Here is a 21,910-nt window from a genome sequence, read left to right as displayed (position 1 = left end):
ATATTTCAGTAATTGCATCTGTAAAACTCTTGAAGTTATGCCAACAGTTACGCTTAAACATATTATTGTGTGTCTGTGCTCTACGTAGGGCATTCATAAAAATGAACCTAATTAGCTTTTAAGGTGGATTAGTTACACAGTTACGCACTATTATCTCTCTGTATAGATACTATTATTCAAAATTAATTTGCTTTGTACATGAGTCAAGCTCAGCCCACTGAAGACTAACGAAGTTCTTAATGGAGGTGTTCACACAGGGATTTAATATCTGTATTAAATTCATTTCCACCCCTGTTTTTGGATTACTTCTTTCTAGGGAATAAAACCATGAGATATATGTTGTGTCATGTCTCTGAACAGATGATGGGAAAGTTCAAGATGACTTGTAATGATCTATAAGTTTATGAGATTTATAGCAATCCAGAGAATGTTACTATACAGTGTTTTTTCAATTCAAAATTGAAAGGCTTTTTTTCTCCCGCAGTAGAACTGAGCCCAGTATTTTTGTGCTTGTGTTTAAGTAGGTGGTGACATTTCTTTGCAACTCTTGAAGAGATGGTTCTGCATCTCTTAGTAAGCTTTCTTGCTTAAGAAAGTACTTACTTACAAAAGTAATGCAAAATTATTCTATCCCACATCCTGTAAAATTAGGATCAGCCAATCAGAGAAGGAGACATTAAACATTTAACTTAAAAAGCTATTTATTTTTCAGCTTCTGTTTGAAAATATAAAATTAATTTTATTTTAATAAAACTAAAAGGCTTAACGGAGGTGATTTCTCAGTCTACTACTTCTTTATAGTTTTGCAAACAAGTTTTCTTTCCTCAAACAAGTGTAGGTTTTTATTTTTTTTTCTGTGAACTATACCACTGTACTTATTAGCAGGTAGTATTTTGGATTACGAAACCATCTATTTTCACCCCAGTTGATTACTCTGTTGGCTTCAGCAAGCAGACCTCTTAATGTCCATGAGGTCTTCTGAGGTCATGACTGAATGACAGGGCAGTTTCAAGAGGCTGATATTTTCCTTTTTGTTGTTGTTGTTGTTGTGAATGATATCATTATATATTGGACAAATACAATATGGTCAATATCCTAGACTTCAGAGCATTTTTCATACACTAAAATGGTTTCATGTTTTTATGATTTTTGTTATCTGTATTCCACATCATGACATCATGTAGAACACTGGGAGTTATCGTCTGAACCAGCTCACAAACTGATGACTAATAGTAGAGCTGAAAGTATAATGCATGCATCTCCTTGTGGGTGCAATGTGGAAACTGTAGGGAAGAGATTTGCAGTATTTTGGCTGGCAGTTATTTTTTCATTGTTAAGTGGGACTGTGTTTGGCTCCAAGAGTTGATTGATTTTATGAATGAGAAAGTCATTACTCTTAAGGTCTTTGTGCTTTGAAGAGGCTTATACTGTTTGTGTGCTCTTTCTGTTTCTTTTGAGGATTTCTGTTTTGATTACCTTTTGTGCTTGTCTCAAAGCTACTCCTCTCTCAGTCTCTCTCAGTCTTCTCCAGTCTTTTGATATCTCTTGACTTGTCTCTTTCTGTGCTATTAAAACCTGTTAAAAACCTATTTGTGAAAGGCACTGAGGAAGCGTCTCTAAAGAATAAAGTAAATATGATTTTTTTATTTTTCGTGAAGTAGCCAAAATGCATGAAATTTCCAGAAAGGGGGCACTGTAATTACCATAATTCTCTTACTCCTTTTCTCATTAGTACAGCGTTGTCAACAGCACTCAGATTTCATTGATAGGAAAAGAAAAAATGAGTATCATTTAAAAATTCATGTGATTGGGAACCTCAGGAGATCCAAACTCCTGACCGGGAGCTAGCTCAGGTACAAAGTCCAGTGTGGCTGCTCAGGGCTTACCATCCAAAGATGGAGATTGCACATCATCTGTGGGTTTCCTTTTTTAATACTGCTACGGTGTTTTCTGCATAATGTTCCATCTAAGCTTCTTATGCCAGCTTGCACCTCTTGTCCATCATGCTCTCAGTCTACAGCATTGTGAAGATACTACTTCTTTCTTGATAAACCTCTCATCTTTCATCAAGTTCTGCCAGGTCTGCATTAGGTTCTACCTGATTCTTTTGTACTTCCAAACTGCAAACCCAGTTCACTCAGCATCTCCACACAGAGCAAGCAGTCCAGGATCTTCCACATTTGGGTAGCCTGCTGCGTGCCCTGGTTTATACCTCTTCTAATTTGAGGGAATCTGAAAGTGAGAAGAATGTTCTTCCTAAATGAAAGAGGATAATCACTTTATTCTGCATCTACTACCTATCATCACACACGTCTAATGCCTCTGTTACTGTTATAATACATTGCTACTTAAATTCCACTCAATGAAAATACTGAATTTGCTCTTTCCTAAGTATGGTATCTCATTGTCCTTAGAAGTTCTGAATGCTACTATTGTAGCTTTCCACTTAAGGAACTATCTTAAAAATGCTTATAAAATTTTTACCTTCAGTTTTCAAAATCACTTAATTATGCAAGGGAACAGATTAATGAATAGACTTTTAATTGATCCCCTTTGTTGATGTAGAAGCCTGTTTTGAAGCTTAGGAGCCAGTAGGCTTCTCACAATCACATTTATGGTCACAGGAATGTTTCTTTACTGTCTTTAATAAATTTTGTTCTGTCTCTGAAATACATATTAATGCTTAAAAAAATCACATACTCTAAAATGAGTATAGTCAGTGATCTTAGAATGTTTTAGAAATTATAAGTCTAGTCTTGTATATAAGAATTCTCCATTCAAATAACTGTAGAAAAGTCTTGTTGCTAATGTGTACTTATGTGTCAGATATCTGCAAATATGTTGTGCTTTAATTGAAAATTTTGCAAATTATAGACACTTGTAATCTAGACAGAAATGACCTTACGCTTTAATTTAATCACTCATAACAATTTCTGTTACTAATGCTAGCTTCAAGGAGGATATTAATTAGAAAGGTAATTTTATTTCGAGATAATCTATTCTATATCTTGGCCATAAAATAAACTCTATTTTGGTGAAAGTAAGAAGCAGTTTTTAAAAAATTAAACATAGTTTAGCCATCCTTCAGCTACATATATAGATCTTATACATATCTCCTATAATAAGTTAATTTTTAGCAATATTCTCCCATTTTTATCAGTGAGAGTCTTCAAGCTTTCTTTTATTCTTTTTTTTTTTTTTTTTTTTTTTTTTTTTTTTTTGCATCCATGTAAACAGGCATATATATGCACAGATCTAGCACTTTTTCTTTCTTTGGTACTTTTTTGCCTGCTGCATGCAATGTTTTGTTTAAGATGGACATCATTAATGTGGTGAAAAGTTCTGTGCCATTATATGCTCAGCAGTAACCTTTACTCATAATGTGATATTGTCTGTATGTCTTATTTTGTTCAGCTTTCCCTGGCACTGATGAAGCCTAAGGCTGCTGTTTCTTTTAGTTGCTGATAATTTTTTATCTGATTAACTGACACATTTAGTTGAAATCAGACACAGCCCTTAGGCTGGGCATGGATTTAATTTAAAAAGTATCAAAGGTTTGCACTGCGTGCTGTTTAATCATCATGTTTATCAGGCAAAGAAAAATTACTGGAAGGACCATAGGGAGAGGGTTATCTTAAGGAGCAGTAACTTGGGAAATTGATAATAACTCTGAGGTAATTTACTGCTAACTTTTACATTCATTAATATAACATTTCCCACTAATAATTACAGTGCTTGTAATGTACTAATTAAATTGAAAACATTAGCACTAATTTTCATTTTGCTGAAGTCTGAGAAGGTCAGGTAAAGACATTAAAATGTGAAATTAAAGAAAACCTCAGTACTAACGCCACTGCAATGAGTATTTTACTTACTAGTGGAAGACCTCTATTGTGTACTACGGTGCTTATGGAGACATAATTACTTATTACTATCACTATCTTTAATTGAATTTCAGTTACTGAAATAAGGAAAAAAAGATCAGAAATGAAATCACAGTGCACTATTTTAGATTATTTTAAATTTCTCTTTATACTCTTTATACTCATATCAGTTGAGGACTAGTTTTTCAATTTTATGCATGGGTTCGACATAGGCATCTTAACAGTGAGCATGCTCATGGCAGCTATGCTTTGGAACTTTCACAGAACTGTTTAATTTTTCATTTTATCTTCTAAAAAAATGTAGCTGAAAATAATTTATAATATGAAAAAAGCAGTAATTTTGAATTGTGTTATTTATAAAACTGTTTTAAAATATGCATAGCTTCAAAACTTAAAGCTTTAAACAGCAATTCTGGACTTTAATACAGTTACAGTTGCAAAGATCTATTTGTTGTTCTAACACAATTGATTATGAAGATTATTATTCATGAATGTTATGAATAGGAATGGACTAATGGTAATAACAAGGGCTGTAATAGTAATGTAATTTCACTTATAGATGAAGCTAGTAATCTTGCATATAAAAGCAAGTTGCACTGTGACTAAGAAAAATCTATTCTAATTTGATTATTTTTTAAATTTAATTTTCATATTTGCCTTTAAAATAAGTATTGCTAGTAGTTTTGATGGAGAAATTACAATATTAAGTAATAGAATATAAGCAATCGTTAGCATATATTTGTATTTGTGTTTGCATTTAGTGCCTATCACATTACATAGTGTTGTAATACTTTGTAACATATTGTGCTGAACATAAATGCTTTGTGTAGTGCTCAGAAATTCCGAAGAAGCAAAAAATTATTTTTACTTTCAACTGGTTTGTTGCACCAATGAGATATTGAAATAAGTTAATATTAATTTTCATCGAACGTTTTCATGTTGTCTGTTACCCTTTCTAAGACACAGGGACTAACATATTTCTTCCCCAAACTCGCTTCCTTGGCTTTTGAGTTAAGTGCTAATCCCTGATACTCCCTACAGATTTCAGCCTGCTCTACACAAGCTGAGTTTTGTCAACATGTATTAATAGTATCCATCATGTTTAGATTACATATTTAAAAGTGTAGTATCTGAACTATGTCACAGTTAAATCTGGAACTTATTTCTGGAGTAAATTCTGTCTGTTTGCAGATTGTCCAGTAACTCTTCTAATGCCACACCGTGAATCTAGTGAAGAGCTAGGTTTCTTTCAGTGCTTGAAGTGCTGAGCTAAATACCAATTACAGCAAGGTTTTGTTGTAAACTTGGTCTAGTTGAGGAACTTATGAATATTGTTACATTTCAGTAATTTTTTCTTGAATTTGTTCTGCTCTAGACTTGATTTGTTGAAAGGCACAGAATAAGATAGTTGAACTCATACCGTTTTGTTATATATATATATATATAAAACAAATATATATATAACAAATATATATATATATATACACACACACACACTAGTTCTTCTGTTGCAAAGCATTTATTAACTATATGGTGTTAAGTTTAGCAATAGTAAATTGTTTCCCCTTGTGGAATTGTGCTGTCTGCATAGTGATGGAACTATGTATTTGCAGAAAAACTAAATTAAAAGTGATGGTGGTGAATAGCTCCTGTCAGAAGTCCTTACACTTAGATGCTAACCAAAACTGAAATATAGCATGAAGTACTGCCATTTTAAAAGATCATGAAAAACTTATGCATTATTAAAAGAAATAAACTAGTATAAGTACAGAATAGAGTATGAATATTTAAATAAGAATTAATATAGCTTGCAAGCAAACAGACTATGACAATCTTCTGTTCATTACTAACTTCAGTATGTATTGTATACATGTATATTTTTATGAATATCTATATTTTTATGTATGTGTTTGTATGCATTCATATACGTATACCTCCACTCTTTAAATTAATTGTAGCTAGGTGTAATTGTATAACTGGAGAGGTATCATTGCACTATGATAAATATGATGATTATAATAATAAACATTTTCTTCTTTCATAAGGAATGAAAAGCATGTGTATTATAAAATCATATGGAAAAATATATACGATATAGCAGTTAATCTAGTTTGAGACTACACATGCAGCGTGTGTGTGAGATACTTCAAAAACAATGGTTTGTGGGATAGCTTGCCTCTGGTAACCTGAGCAATGAAAGTTCTTACTTAAGTAGTGACCTTGTTTGTTTCAGTGGATGCATAGATGCAAATAAATAAAAATAAACAAATAAAAAAATAGATGGCATATTCAATGTGATTTTTAATAAGAACTTTCCTCAACTGTGTGGATAATATACCCTAAAAATAGTTTCCTAAGTACTGTTCTCCACCCAGACACTGTGGCTGAACATTTCATTTGTGAATAATTTCTTTTTGAAATAAGCATTCAGGAATGCCCTGAATATTTCAGTTGACCCTATTAGCAAACCAACAACAGCAAAATAATAGTTACAATTCTATTTTCTATAAAAAATGATGGCAGTATAACATAAAAGGTGGCTGGCAAACCATTTCTGTTCAAAATAACAGTAGGAGTAGAAGTTCAGAGAAACTTTAAATTGTATTATGAGGTGGTTTCCTTTGCAGCATAATGCTACTACGAACAACAGACATGCATAAAAAATAAAACAGGACCATTAAACATTGGCAGCATTGTTGATGTGCTTAATTGGTGATACTTATGAATTTTGAAATGTGGTCTGTTCACTCTCTGTGAGATTATAAAATCTCAGAGTTTAGTTCCATGTAAGTGGCTATCATTGTCTAACGGGTAGGAGTCGAAACTCTTAAGGCCACAAACACAGGCCACTTGTGGGAGTTATTTGTATTGCTGTATTCTTTATTGAAAAGTTTGACTATGTCTCAATCTTGGAATTTATAGGAGGGAAGGTCTCTTTTTTTTATATAAAATACTTTTAAATTTAGTTCTTTTAATTCTTAACTGATGTGTTTTTTTCTTCTATACAACATTCTATTAGTGAAGGATATTATATACCTCAGTCCTATAAGAGCTTTTGAAAGTCTACTTTTTAAATCAGGTAGTGTTATTGTGCTCTTTGTATCTGTTGTAGTTTCCATGGAAATACTTAGAAGGTGTTGCTTTCATAAGTTACCCCATAAGTTTAGTAGACTTATTATTTTGTACTGCGTGACTATGAAAGAATTTTATTACCAGGCAAAGTTTGTGTTGTAAAGGACTCTGAAAAAGGCTGGATTATGGTCAGATCTGTTTATAGAGTGCAAACTGCTGCTAATTTAATGGAAACAAAAATAATAATAACAAAAATAAGAAAAATCTTAATAAGTAGAATAAGCGAATACTCCCCAACCTTTGCCAATATTTGTTTACACTGAGCCCAATACATTCTATAACGTAATAAAAATGTACCATTTGTCAGGTATGAAGAAGTAGGTTTGAAAGACATTGATTCCAACTTTTGAGTTTTCCACTTTATTCAGAAAATATAGCTTGTTTAATATAATAATAAGTACTTCTGACATTTTTTCATTATTCACTTAGTAAAGGACATAAGATAGGGCTAACTATAAATTAAGTTCAAGAGCCTAGTGTTTGTATTATTTTAATTTTTAGGGAAATAGGAACAGCAAATTGTACTCTTGAAAAAGCATTTCCGTGTTGAATAATTCTGAACATTAGCAGTCTTTTTCAGTGCTATGGTGATTCTTCTTTCCTGTCATATGGAAAAGCTACATAGAAAAAGAGCTTTTCTCCCATAGATTATCAAGCAAATTAATCCAATAATTCCAAAAGGGATTATTTAACAGCATTAAATATTCTTTTGGAACCCTTATTCAGAATGACTTTATTATTCACTGGCCTTAATATTTAATTGACTTAAAAGTTAACTGTGAATTTAAATTAACCTAATTAGTAATCTACATTAATTTTCCTGAGGGTGCTATTACTCAAATATGTTTGAAAAAGAAAGAAAATAACTTGATTTTTTTTTTTTTTTTTTTTTTGGGGGGTGGGGGGTATGTAAGTAAGTTTACATTGTGTTGAGTGTTCAGATGCTTTATTTGATGTATTATTTTTGACTCTGCTTGAAAGTTTATTGGATTTTGGCTGTGTCACCTTTACTTTAAAACAACTTTATAGAGAGTTTTAGCTCATTAATTTGAAGGCTCTAAAGAGGCTTCATAGAGGAGAAAGAGCTTACATACTCATCCTCCATCTGAAAATTGTTTCTGAGTGAGAAAAGACATTCTCTGTCTTTCTTTGCAGATGGAGTTGAGTAAAAAATCCATTGAAATTCTAGGAGTGGTACATTTTATTGTTGCTCAATAATAGAATCAATTTATTTTCATTGAATTATGGAATGGATGAGTTTGGAAGTGTCTTCTGGGTAAACGGGGCCATCAAGAGCTTGTTACCTGGGCCCATGCCTGGGTAGCTTTTGACAATCTCCAAGTGGTCTGTCACCCATGAAACAGAGAAATGCTTCTTGATCTTTAGATGGAACCATCAGTTTTCCAGTTTATACCCACTGCCACTTATCCTAGCACTGGGCACCACTGAAAATTAATATCAAGAGTTGCGCTGAAGAAGCAGAAATTAGTGAGAATATGAAGGAAAATTTTAGTTCAGTACTATGGCAGGATTTGGTAGACTGTTTTGATTTTGAAATTTGTACACAGATAGACAGTTCAAAATTTTGTGGTAGTCTTCCTGCAAGCTTCAAAGGGTTGATGTGTAACTGATCAGCTCCAGAACATAACTCACCTTGTATAGTTACAATTAACCTTGGTTGAAAGAACAAAGCAGCTGTGTCTGGAGTAACGTTGATGAAAGGAAGTGAGTCCAGCATGTTGACTGGGACCCAAGCAGCTTAAAAAGGCAAAAGTTCATGAAATATTTTACATGTGTACATTTCCAATTGTTACTTTTTCAATGTGTTTGCAAGAAGAAAACAAAGAACTGTTAGTTTATGTAATTGAAATAAAACAGGGCTCCTGAGACAATGGCTTGGAAAAGCTTTAATATATTTATTACAATTTGTAGGTGATGTTAAGTAAGTTGCGTGCAAATGTTATATCATATTTTATCCTTGTGCTGTTTCTTATGACAAATGCTAACATTTTGATTCATGCTTATGATTGTACATTACTGATTTATTTGTAGGGAGAATAGCTGCCATTTCAGTTAAGTGAAGAGCTGTGTGTCATTTTCAGGGTGTCAGGAAGGTATTAGAATAGGCTGTTAAATCTGTTATTTTTTAGTTACAGTGATTATTCCTTGTAGAATGGTACTTGCATAATCTGTTGGAGTCATGACCATTATGCAGGTCAGCTTCGTTGCAGCCCATTTTGGGAACAAGTAAAATTATTTATTCATGGTTGATTCTACAGATAGAAGTACTGAAACTCTATTTTTTATGTCAGTATACAATGTTTATCATTATTATTCCTTGTCTTCCTTCAGGACAAAGAAGCAGTGGAGGGTGTGTCTGTGGGAGCTATTCTTTCTGACTACCAGAGAGTTCGAGTTGAAGATGTGTAAGAACACATTATATCTTCATTAATATAGATGTTCTGGAAAGTGTTTTATTCATTTGTTTTCCAACAATTTCTGGAACAGATAAATTCATTTCATGTGTTCTGTGATACCCAGTTCATTTAATTTGCTAATGTAAATACTTTTTTTTTTTTTTTTTCCTTTTTTCCCCTGAAACTATGTGTTGCATATTTATTATCATTGTATGTGATACATGTTATTAGTAAAAATCCAGTAGAAAGTATACCAGGGTTTGGGATTACTCTCCAAGTTGAAATAGGTTCAGATCTTTGAGTGAGCTTCAGTTGAAATCAATTACAGAGACAGTGATAATGTGTATGTAGTTTTCAACAAATTTTTTTGCCATAAATCCAATTGCTTGGATTCAGCTAATTCATAAGCTAAAGTTAGGCACATAAATGAACTCCTTGACATTCAGAGTTGATAAATATTTCTAGTAATTTCACAATTGAGTTCTCTGTTAAAATATCTAACAATCATAAAACCAATCAGATATACATGTGTACTAACTATGAATATAGATGTCTACATTAGAAATTGTTTAACTACAAATACTTGATGCTGGCAGTGATGAGATATGCCATATATTTGAAACAGTGTTAAGTGACAAATAAATAAAACTTTCGAGTTATTTGAATGCAGTGGAATTTCCAGCTCATGACCTGAACCAATGGTTGAGCACCAGCTGAGGAGTTGTAGCAAACCCAGAGCGCTCAGCTGCACCTGAGTGACAAGAAGGGGTAGACTCTGGGTCTGCCCCTCCTTGCCCTCATTTAAGTGTTTGCAGCTGAGATTGCACTCCTCTTGTGTCATCATTGGCTGTCAGAAGGGTTGAGGTAATTTTTTTCATTATCTTTTATTGCTCCGTAGCACTTGTATCCCAGTAGAAGGCACTGTCATCTCCTGCTGTTGTCGCATATTGAGACATATTTAAATGTTTTTAAATTTTCCAGAACATAGGCATTATACATTTTATCACCAACTGATGACACTTGACAACTAACAGAAGGATTAATCATCAATACTGCAAATTAGTGATTCTCTATTGTGATAATCAAATACTGTATCAGTATGATATACATAAAAACAAATAATTAAATTTACGTTATTGAGTTATGACTTTGTACCTCAAGCTGTAAACATTTACATTAGTGATTCTCTTCATTGGCTGTTGATCCAATTCACAGGTTTGTTGAGAGCAACAAACTTTATTTACTGACGTACAACAGTTATCACACAGTGGTAGCTCTTGCCTTAGCTCTGTTCATAAAAAGTTATTGTTTCTTAAGATGTTAATGAATTTGCATCCATAAACATTTAGAAATGCATTTCCATTCAGTTTTCGTTATGTTCCCGTGCAGATTTATCAATGAGTTGCATCTTATGCAGGTAAATTGTAGTCAGAACAAGATTCATTTTTTTTATTTTTTTTTTTTAATGCTAGACTTTATCATTTTCTTTAATTTTAAATTAATTATTCTGTACAAAAATACTATGCTTGATAATAACAATTGTTGTTATTGTTTTTTTTTAAGATGCAGAAGACTTAATCTTCAGCCTTTAGCTTACCTTTGGCGTCGGAAGGAGGAAATATTGCTTAAAGAAATGATATCATCTAACATTGAAGCCATAATCATAAAAGTGGCAGCTTTTGGTATGTATTCAGACTCTGAACAGTGTTGTCTACTAAAACTTCAATGAACAAATCTACAACAGAGAAAAAAACAGAAAAATTGTTCTACCGTTTTGGATAAGAAATGTTGGTATGAGCATAAAGAAATTAAATAAAACACAAAAACAAACAAAAAAATCAGTTTAGTATAATAATAGTTGTGATATCTGAATAACTACTTGTATGCACTTCGTTCTTTTCTCTGAGAAGCCAAATCTGGAAAGTAATTCTTCAGAGCATGGTTATTAAATTCCTTTGCAAGTTTTCTGTTATGGTTTAGTTTTGAATTGCAGTAAAGATGCACGCATTCTTCACAGTACTGATATTCATAGATTATGCAAAGTGGTGACTAGACAATATTATAAAACAATCATAAAAGTTTTAATAGAAATATAACAAGTTAACATAAGCCAGTATGTAATTATATGAGGCTAAAGCAGCTTGTTTAACAAGTCTCTGAGTTTACAAAATATTTAGCAAACTGCAAGTTTGTAGTTTTCTTCTAAAGAGATGCCTTTTACAATATAGTTTCTTAGTGTACCAGAATATTAACATCTTTGCATTGTCAAATATGTCACATGAGGTTTGTATAATAGATTAAATCAAAAGATTATCTATTTGTTTATTATTTAGAGTCCAAGTGAAGTTTTATAGCAGGTCTTATTGAATGACATGCTTTATGTGCCACATAAAAATATGGCTGAGAAGTATAGAACATGATAAAAATGGTACAGTATATTGATTTCAGGCTTCTATGCTGAATTGTGTTTAAAAATGTTGGATGAATTTTTATGCATAACATAACCAAAGTACCATTTCTTTTCTGAGCTAGCTGAAGGTTGGTGGTCCACTGGACCGAAGAACGGCTGGTATAATTCAGGAGCATCAATGGCTTTGGTGGCTAATGCAATACGTTTTAAAAACTGAGTTGCATAAGCTTGCCTTAGAAATCTGATAGCTGGTAATTCTGGACAATTTTCACATTAAATTCTTAAGGTCTGTCCATCTTTTTTAAAGGATACTTTGCTGTTATTTCAACTGAAATATTAACCAGGAATTGAATTGTAATGCCTTATATGATTTTTTTTAAGATTATTTCTTTTTTATTGTTCCTTATTCACTTCTCTTTAGGTGATAATGTTTGTAGTAACTTTTTACATTATCACTATGATGATCACAGATAGGATCTATTAGTGGGATTAGAAATATTAGAGACATCATGTTTCCTAATTCACAGAAAAGTAACAAGTGATGCAGTTTAATAGCATTTTCTTGAATCTGTGAGAGACCATCAAAGTTAAATGCTGTGATTTTTACTGCATTACAGTTTCTCAAATCTTCAAATAAAAAAAAAAAAAAAAAGAATTTTTTAAGGGAATACAATTTTCAAGCTGTGGAAAGTGTTGGTTAGTTGGTTGGTTTTTCTATTTTTTGTGAAATAAAATACTTACATTCCTTAAGCTGAAGAATTAAAAGAATGCCAGCAAGAATATACAACATGCTTTTTCTAATATTTTTTTTTTTCATAGACTTTAGGCTATTTTATATAATTAAAGGGAACTAATTAGGAAAAATAAACAAACAGTGCCCCCCCCAAATGGAAGAAGTAAATACTGCTTATGATTTATCTAAAATATGTTAAGGAAAACATATGATTTAAACAAGAGATAAAGCTGCTTCACAAATAGACATTGTTGCCTCATCCCTGAAGCAAGATTAGCTTTTTCTTTGTGTTCTGCAGCGTTTTAAAAGAATAACAACTTAAAACAGACATGTGCACAAGGAGTCCTTTGTTGACTATTCGTTTGAGGAGCAAATGCCATAAATACTTGTAGATAGCAATTAGATAGAAAATGACTGAGATTTTTTTTTTTTCCTTTTTATTTTTTGGCTACAGGTAAAAAGAAAGATCTTATCAGAGTCAATTTCTCACCTGCCTCAGGCAAACGTAATTAGATGTAAGCAAATTTAATGGAGCTTGTGTGCTCTGGGGCCATTCCGTAATGCTTTAATAATTGCATGCCTTATTAAAGTGAATTTAAGGTATGAAGGCTGTTTAACATATCAAGTGGCAAAGAAGCTAGGATACAGTTTAACTTTTCGCCTCTCAGATTAATAATCAAAGCTAAACTGCAATGAAAATATTAAAAATAACAGATTTAATAGTCTGAAGGGTAATGCATTAGGTAATACATTGTACAGATGTTAATTCAAGAAGCAAATCAGTAACTTGAGCTTGACATTCATCAAAACTGGCATACTTGTACACCTTGTCTTGTTTTCTGTTAACTCAGTGCCAGTATTGGCAAGGTAAAGCCTGTTGGTTTAGGTTTATGTAGAAAACAGATAGTTATGCAAGTAAATGAACATTAGTTTAGTACATTTCCTTAAATCCACCATTGCAAATTAATACCATAAACTTTGCCAGTGGCAAGAGTTTTCTGTCTTAGAACAGCATGCTTTTCCAGATGGAATACCAATTGCTCTCACTTGCATGCAAGAGTACTATTGTCAGCAAGACCTCTTCACATGCCTTCTGTTGATCTATGAGTATATTAGCTTGCTTTCCTTTAAAGCATATTTTGGAGGCTCTAATGATGAAAGAAGAACATTCCACACAAACCTAAGCAACTAAAAAAAAAATAAAATAGATTGCTGTGTATGTCTGTCTGCAGTGCCACTTTTTTGTTGTTGAAGATGCCTGTGTGATGCATGATACTTTTATATTTGAAATATATCTCCCTTTGTTAGAAGTGCCAGAAAGTTAGAATGAGATCATTCAGTAATAGCTAAAATAAAAACAGAATCATTGGTATTTGGGCACTTGGAGTTTCAGTAATATTCATTGCTTGTGTGAGACAGTGTAGTATATCACAATCATAAGATGCAGTTTTGGCATCCTTCCTCTGTGGACACACTGCGTGTATTAAAGTGATAACTAGCTTGTAGAGTCTACATATGACAGATTCAGTTTTTATTATTGGTAACATTATATACTGCTTCTAACTGTACCAGGTTCTAAAACTTCTACAGCAGCAAAAGCTCTAATACTCAACTTGAAATGAGAGGGGGAGGAGGAAGGTTATGTTTGGATGGAATCTTAAGGTTTCTCACAGTGTGGTCCTCTCTAAAAATTGAGAATAGAGTTTTACCTATTTTTAGTTTACTTACATAATTAAGAATGTCTAATTCTTGCAGAGACAAGAATTGACACTAAAACTTAAGTACCATTTATACATTTTAAAATGTTAGAAAATTCAGTTCTTTTAATTCAGTTGATGAGCTGGGTCCTACTTGATTACCCAGGCTGTTTCCCTCCACCAGTGGAGTAATGAGTCCTTAGGGAGCTATTGCCATATTTTATCTGTCAACAAAAAAAAAGTTCCCTTTTGAAAACAAGCTGTCTAAAGTATGTGTATTTAAGTCTAGTCTCTATTGCTGCAAGGAGGATCTTGATGTTTTCCTACTTTGAAAAGCTGTTTTTTTAAGATTCATACAGTTGGTGGATTGTTTTCTTTTTTATATCAGCTTCTCACTGAAAAGATAGGATGTTAATTCTCAGTATAATGAAATCAGAGAAGTACCTATAGTACTACTTTGTTGTTTTAAATAAACCACCTGTGTTGATTTTACTATATTTGCATGTTACTATACAGAAGTAAAATCTAGACTCCCTGAAATAGATAGACTGCTATTAAATTTAGTGGAGGTAAGATTTACATATAGAGTAGAAAAAAAAAAACAAACTCCGTGCAGATTTTGTTTAAGCTTTTAAGGGTTTAATTTTAGCGCTACAGATAAATTGATCTAATAGGGAGTTGCTGCTAAAAGATTAATCTTTTCACCTTCTTTCAGACTGTCCCAGACCACAAGCTGTTCTTGCTTCAGCCCCTGTGACTGTGTGACTGCAGAATGCAGTCTCTGCAGTTGGGTGATTCTGGAGTTTTGCTACTTTTTTTTTGTGTATGTGGTGAACTTGCTGTGTGTGGGGGAGATAAAAATATATCTTTCCATAAAAAGCTTACCACTAACCCAGGCTGGCTGGAATATCAGATCATATGCTGATGTAAAATTTGTGTATATATGATTTTAGTCTTAAGTTTTGTGCAAAGGAAAGGAACGCTTTCCTTGAAAATGTCTCTACTTCTTAGTACTAAGCAATTTCAAACACGGGGGAAGTGGAAAGAATTTGTTATATCATCTTCACAGGGGAGCGTTCTGGATTTCTCTAAATATTTTCAGAATATTCTCAAAGAATTCAAAGATGTAATAAAAGGAAGACTTTTGTTAAGAAATCAAAATAAGATCCCAGTTGTTCATTTTCATACTATATTGTATGAATTTGTTTGTCAGTCATTGCTGATTAACTAAACTTTGTCATTATTCTTAGTTAAGAATACCTTATTTAAAGGTGTTTTTTCCTTTGGTGTTTTATTTTCCCTTGGGCAGATACCATGCATCAGAGCTGTAATGGAGCTGTACTCAGGACTGTGACAGTATTTACAGCCTTCTCTTGATATTATATTTTTTTATTAGTATGAAAAAGACTCCTGTTTATCATAACTAGAAGTGGAATGGCAAATAGCACTTTTCCATGTACTGCAGTATTTTAATGATTGTCAAGTCTGTTAGCAATAATGTATTCTATTATTAGAAAAGTAATAATTTAAACTTTGTTCAGGGATTATCTTGTATACATGTGTGATAACTTTTAATGCATCAATTTTACACCTGGCGTGCACTTAAATAAGATATTCTTATTCCTCTTCCCCTTCCCTCCCCCTCCTAATCTACTACATTCTGTTGCTGAATTTTCAAACAAATCATCCTATCTGGACCTTTAGGTGTAAGTCTGTTGACATTTTTGCCTTAGCAAATTGTCTGCTACTTTGTTTAGTGACATCATTCATTTTATTGACAAAATGTGCTGCACCTGTTTGCAGCATTTTTTTTGAAAGGACTTGGGAACAATTGCAAAACTACACAAGCCATTTTAGCTTAGGTCCTTCTCTTGCTTTTTATTTTTCTTTTTTCCTTGAACCCCATAGAAAAAAAAAAAAAAAAAGAAAAGAAAAAGAAAATTAGGATGTTGGATGCAAGACCAGAAATTGATCAAAATTACCTTGGAATTCAAGAGAAATATGATGCAGAATAGATAAGTGAGGAAAAGAAGAGCTAAGAATTGACAAATTTAAATAAAGACTTTGAAAAAAGTGTAGCCTAAAGCTTACAAGAATCAAGGAAGAAAATAATCTTAGTATTTGTAATGTCACTCACCCTTGTGTCTGCTTATGAACGATTGATACTTTTTTACTAGTTTAAGATGAGGTTTCAGAAAGATGTTTAGAACGAAGGGGTTGAAAGTACTGTGTTGTGGAAAAAGAAGAGGTGAGATTGTGACAGTTGCTTGAGCAAATCTAGAACTGTGATAGAGATAAATGATTCCTTCTAAACTATCTCTTGGGCCTTGTATGTTGAAGATGTGGATGACTGGAAAGAATGTCATAGTTTTAATGGTTACAGATAACAAGAGTTAGAAGGAAGACTGGGAAAGTGAAAGTGCCTGAAAACAGAAAAATGTAATTGGGATTTGGCCTTAATGAAGTGTAGTGTATTTTTATGGAGATGTCAGAGACAGCTTAAGACTGGAAAGATCACTTGGCAATTTGGGGAGATCAAATCATCAAAAAAGAAGTGAAAAGACAGAAATGAGGTTATGGGCATATTAGGCATTTAAAGTAAAAGAGACAAGGAAGTAAGTATACTAATGAAGGAGATAAGACAATAGAGAGCTTAGAGCTGAAGAGTGGAGGAGGAGAATGAATTCAGGAAAAAATGTCAAAAGTTGGCTTGACAGAATGAAAAGCAAGAGAAAGAGGTGGTGTTTTGTTAACAACCAGATATTACTTAGCACTTTTAAGTGTTTGATAAGATTTAAATTCCGAATGCACGATCACTGCACACAATTTTGGTGCTGAAACAGAGCTTAAAATCTTAAATGCATGTGTGTGTAGTTAGAGCCAGTGATATCTTGCTTTCCATATCTCAACGAGTTTTTGTCTAAATTGATTCTTCATTTCTATTCTAGCTTTTGCCCTTCTGCAGGCAGTCTACTGGTTTGCTCTTCCAGAAGTCCCTGTTGATTTATCTGGGAGCTGTGCATCTTAAACATTTTATAAATTGTCTGTGTGGGTTGACTTTAATGACAGTGAAACAAATTTAAGCTCTTGTTCATGCCACAGAATCAATTTTTAATCCCTTTCTTCTAAGCTGAACAGCACTACAATTGTTCAAAGCACAGAAATTTCAGAATAGTTTATCAGGGAAAGAAGAACTTCTTAAAAAAATATATAAATCCAAACAATAGTGGCTGTGCTCTTTTAATGAAATAGAGTAATAAAAAAATCTGTAGGTACCAGCTCTAAAAAAAATTTAGCTCTAATAAATAAATAAATAAAATAAACCAGCTCTAATAAATCAAAACATTTCAGTATGCCAAAGTTTAGAAACTCTGAAATCAGACTCGTATGAGGAAAGCCATACATTAGCAGTAGTACAAACCCAATTTGTAATGTCTCAAGTTCATTGAGATTCCTGAGGGGAAATTGGTTGGGGCATTGTTTTCAGTGAGCTGAATCACTTGCTGTATAATGTCTTGTTTTGAAAGATCAGAAAGAAAAATGGAATTGAAAACAACAGTTTATCCTGTTTTTAAACACTTCTTCCACAATGTCTTCTTAAGCTATGAATGTTTTAGACTTTTAAAAGTATGTGTGAGAATATTCCACAGTTACAAAATTTCTTGAAAGAATTACTGAGATTCGTATTTCTGAAAAAATAGAGCTAAGTTGCTTTGAATACTTGATGTAACTAGAATGCAAATTACTTTGTTAAGAAATCAGAAGAGATTACAGGTAAAATCAACATTGCTGCTATGAAAAATTTTACAGGCTTTTACCTCTTGAATTTTAAAATTTGATGACATCAGAGTAACCTAGTTGAGAAAATATTCCATGAACTTCTGAGGAATAAGATGAACTGTGTTCCGAAATAAAATGTACTGGGAACATCTTCTACAACCAGCTTTTGGAGTTAACTTCTAACTTTACCACTAACCTTGAGAAGCAGTTATGTCCAAGTAAATTATCTCAATAAATAAATGTAATTAGCCTTGTTTTAGAAAAATCAATTATGATTATTTAAAGGAAAAAAACAAGACATTAGGTATAGGATTTTACCTTCAACGATAGTCATATAGTCTCTGTTCCAACTACTAAAGATACAGATTGGTTTAATGTAACTCTTAAAAATAATCTATGCACAACATTCATCTTGTGTCTGTGCACAAGAGTTCTGAAAACATTCTGTTTGTTCTTTTCCTGTCAGTGGATTTGTCAGTAATTGCAGATGGAGTAGATATTACTTTGAAGTGATTATACAGTTTGTGCTATCATGAACTGATTTTATATTAAAACAAAAGTTGAGGTGAAAGCACAACTTGTTTTACTGGGTACTGCTAAAAGTAGCAAACCTTGCAAGGTGTTTATGTTGTCATGTACTGATCTATCTCAGAGAAATAAAGCCCCAGTTGCTTTCTTGACAGGACATAATAAATTGACCCGTGTAATTCAGCTAGGGAGTTAAAAATGCATTGAAAATAATGGGGCATAACATTCTAGGGTTAACATTTATTCGTAGATGATGCAATTAAATAAAACAGGCATTAACTTCAAGGTCAGTCAGTAAAGTAATAAAAGTGAATATTTTAATTGAATTGTAATTGCTTCCCATTGATACATGCAAGTTAAGTAAAATAGATGTCAGTGCTGCAAATTACAGTTCTCTTCTTAATTAATTTATTCATTTTACAACAGTCATCCAGATCCGGTCCTTGTTGTTGGTTTATCCATCCATCCAGCTTTCTTCCTGGCTAGTTTTATGTCTGGAGGATGTGGTTAAATTGAACATACTAAGAATTTGCAATGCGTTGTTTCCCTTTATAGTCTAAGTTGTCTTAAGTGTCTTAATCAATCTACTCCTTCATTAAAAAAAAAAAAAAAAGCAATCATACAAAATAGAAATTTATGAAGGCTGCTCTGAAAGTACTACCTCCTATTTTATTATGATGTCTTTCAGTGTCAGAGGCAGATGCTGGTAATATGACAGTAGAGGTTGAAACTTCCAACCAATATTCTGCTATATTTATTTATTTATTTATTTATTTATTTTTCCACATTAAATATAGCAGCTAAAGGATGGTCTGATAAAGTGATGTCTGATTAAGTGTGTCTGGAGCAAAGATGTGTCATTGAATTCCTACATGTGGAACATTTGGCACCCATTTACATTCACCAACACTTGTTGAATGTTTATGGAGATCAAGCAGTGGGTGTGAGCACAGTGAGGTTGTAGGTGGTGCCTTTCTGCAGTGGTGACTGTTTCTGCAGATTTTTAGGAGGGTGGCATTCAGGCTTTTGTTCATCTCTGGCAAAAATGCAGTTAGTGGTGGTTTGTAATGAGAATTTAGGTTAAATTTATACAAATAGTCTCACTAAGGCACTAAGGAGAGGGACTATCTCAGAAAAATAGTGATTATTAATAGAGAGTGTTAATCTGGTATTGTGCAAAGAGTATTATAAAATGGCACTCAAACCTATTCCATTAAATTCAAGGACATGATGCTAAGCTGATGTTTGTTGGAAGATATCAACAGAGTCTTTGCAGTTGCTTACTCTTGGCCAGATCAGCTTTTATCACAATGTATACCACAAATGCATATGTTCTACATTGAATTAAGTGGTCATGATATCTGCATGTGCTTCATGATCATTTAAGTTGAGGAATAAACGTTCTGTGTCCATAGTGGAGAAGATGTTCTCCAGTTAAGTTGTTGCAAGAAGTTTAAAAACAGTAGGCAACCAAACTCATACCTGTTAAAAGAAGCTGATATATTTTTCAAAATGTATTTTATTGATCTTGTAAATGATTAAAAAGTATTAATCCCAAATCTTAGGGACAAACCAATACCCAGTTTGGGTTTAGTCAGTGTTTATAGCCTCATCTGATAATTGTATACATAGAAGTAGCGTACATTTCAAGAATAAAGGCAGTTTTTAATGAACATTTCCATTATTTGCCTTTTTGCTCCATTATCCTTTATATGGCAGATTAACAAATATAACCTGCTAGAAATATTCACAATTGGCCTGATTATACAGTATGGAAAATGATAGGATTTTGAAATGCATTTAAAAAAATACAGAAATTAAAAAAAAAAAAAAAATTAAAAATCAGAGCAAAGTAAATGTATTGCAATGAAGATATCTTGAATTGATTTTCACTAGCATACATGATCATTATCTTCTATGTAGCAATGAGCATTTTCATTCTGTTAATAAAGAGCAGTAAATCACTACCAAGACAAGAACAGAGGTGGAAAAACTGTCCTCTTTCATTTTAATTATTAAGCAGTTTGTAAAATGTTTCCTCAGATAGTAAGGGAATTTTTAATGTGCTTTAATGAAATATTTAAAAACTCTTATGTTTTGAAATCTCATTCACTCTATCTTGTTAATTTAGCTTCATTTAAAAATTTAAATTTAAATATATCAAGAGCATCATTGTAAAAATTAAAAGGCATATCAGCTATTTGAACTCATCAAAGACTTTATATAATAGTAAACCATACATTTATATAACAACTTTTATTATCAGTGAGCTAAAGTGCTTTGCAAGGAACATGCTTTAGAAATTGCTTCTAAATTGAGATATTCTGGTGGCAGCTCTTCGACGATAAAGTTATTATATAAAAAGTAGTACACTAGGAAGAAATAGACAAGTATTGTGATGAGTACTAGGACGTGATCACTGAAAGCTCTCCAGTGTGCCTTCCCTTTTAGAAGTTGTCATTCTGTTTTTCTTTCTTACTTTGAATTTTGAGACCTTTTGACCACTTACTCTCAAATCTAACTAGGATATTAATTTGGTTTCTCATTGACGAGTATGTCAGCTCTTGAAAGAGTTTTTCCAAGGTGCTTTTTTTTTTTTTTTTTTTTTATCCCAGTGCTAATTACTGCCAATTATTTGTTTATTTCTGAGAAGTGATCATATAGCAGCCCTAAGCTGGTAAAACTCATGAAGGCCAAAAGCCAAGAAAGGAATGCAGAAAGGCCAGGTACTGGAGCTATCAAATGCTAATAAAGCTTTCTTTTTGTCTAGAAAAATTAAATCAATATTGACATCTTATAGAATATTTTCTAATGCATGAGAAGGTAAAGCATTTAAGATATTCTGCAAATCTGAACTCATTTTATACCTCCATCCTTTCCAATTCTTGACTTTTTTTGTGAGAAACGTATGAGAGGTAGCTTTTTTATTGTTTTAAGTGTAAAATTGTCTTTTCCAATAATTTAGTGTATCTCTTGCAGAAACAACAAAAACTTGTGTTTTAATTTAACATATGTGTAGAAAGGAAACTTCATAGTTTCTAACTGAACTTCTGAGTTGAAAAGGTAATTTCTGTTTAGATTATCTATTACTATGAACCCATGTGTTTACTTTCCTGGTTACTGAAATTTCTAGGGAAAGAAAGCAACAGCTTATCTAGCTGGCATGCAGTACAAAAGGTAATTGGCCTTATTCATCATGAGAATGAAAACATATTGCCCAAAGGGGATGAAAAAAATCTGACAAAGTAGATTTTCCTTAGAATAGAACTTATTTTAGATACAGTGAGAGTAATTTCTGTGGTTGACATGCTGAGTAAAAAAAAAAAAAA

General features: G+C 32.6%; 1 protein-coding gene across 3 annotated transcripts in view; it reads left to right on the top strand.

The window, feature by feature from the left end:
- The window catches only part of DPH6 (diphthamine biosynthesis 6), a 176,131-nt gene that overhangs the window by 32,077 nt on the left and 122,144 nt on the right, over positions 1-21,910 (top strand). For all 3 annotated transcript variants that reach the window (XM_072337782.1, XM_072337780.1, XM_072337781.1), the window contains 2 exons: positions 9,369-9,442; positions 10,997-11,115. In XM_072337782.1, coding sequence (XP_072193883.1) covers positions 9,369-9,442; positions 10,997-11,115 — 193 coding nt within the window. The remainder of the gene's footprint in view (positions 1-9,368; positions 9,443-10,996; positions 11,116-21,910) is intronic.

This window comes from Excalfactoria chinensis, chromosome 5 (assembly GCF_039878825.1).
Source record: "Excalfactoria chinensis isolate bCotChi1 chromosome 5, bCotChi1.hap2, whole genome shotgun sequence".
Lineage (NCBI taxonomy): Eukaryota > Metazoa > Chordata > Aves > Galliformes > Phasianidae > Excalfactoria > Excalfactoria chinensis.
The sequence above is the reverse complement of the archived record's forward strand: the minus strand, read 5'-3'. Positions and strand labels throughout refer to the sequence as shown.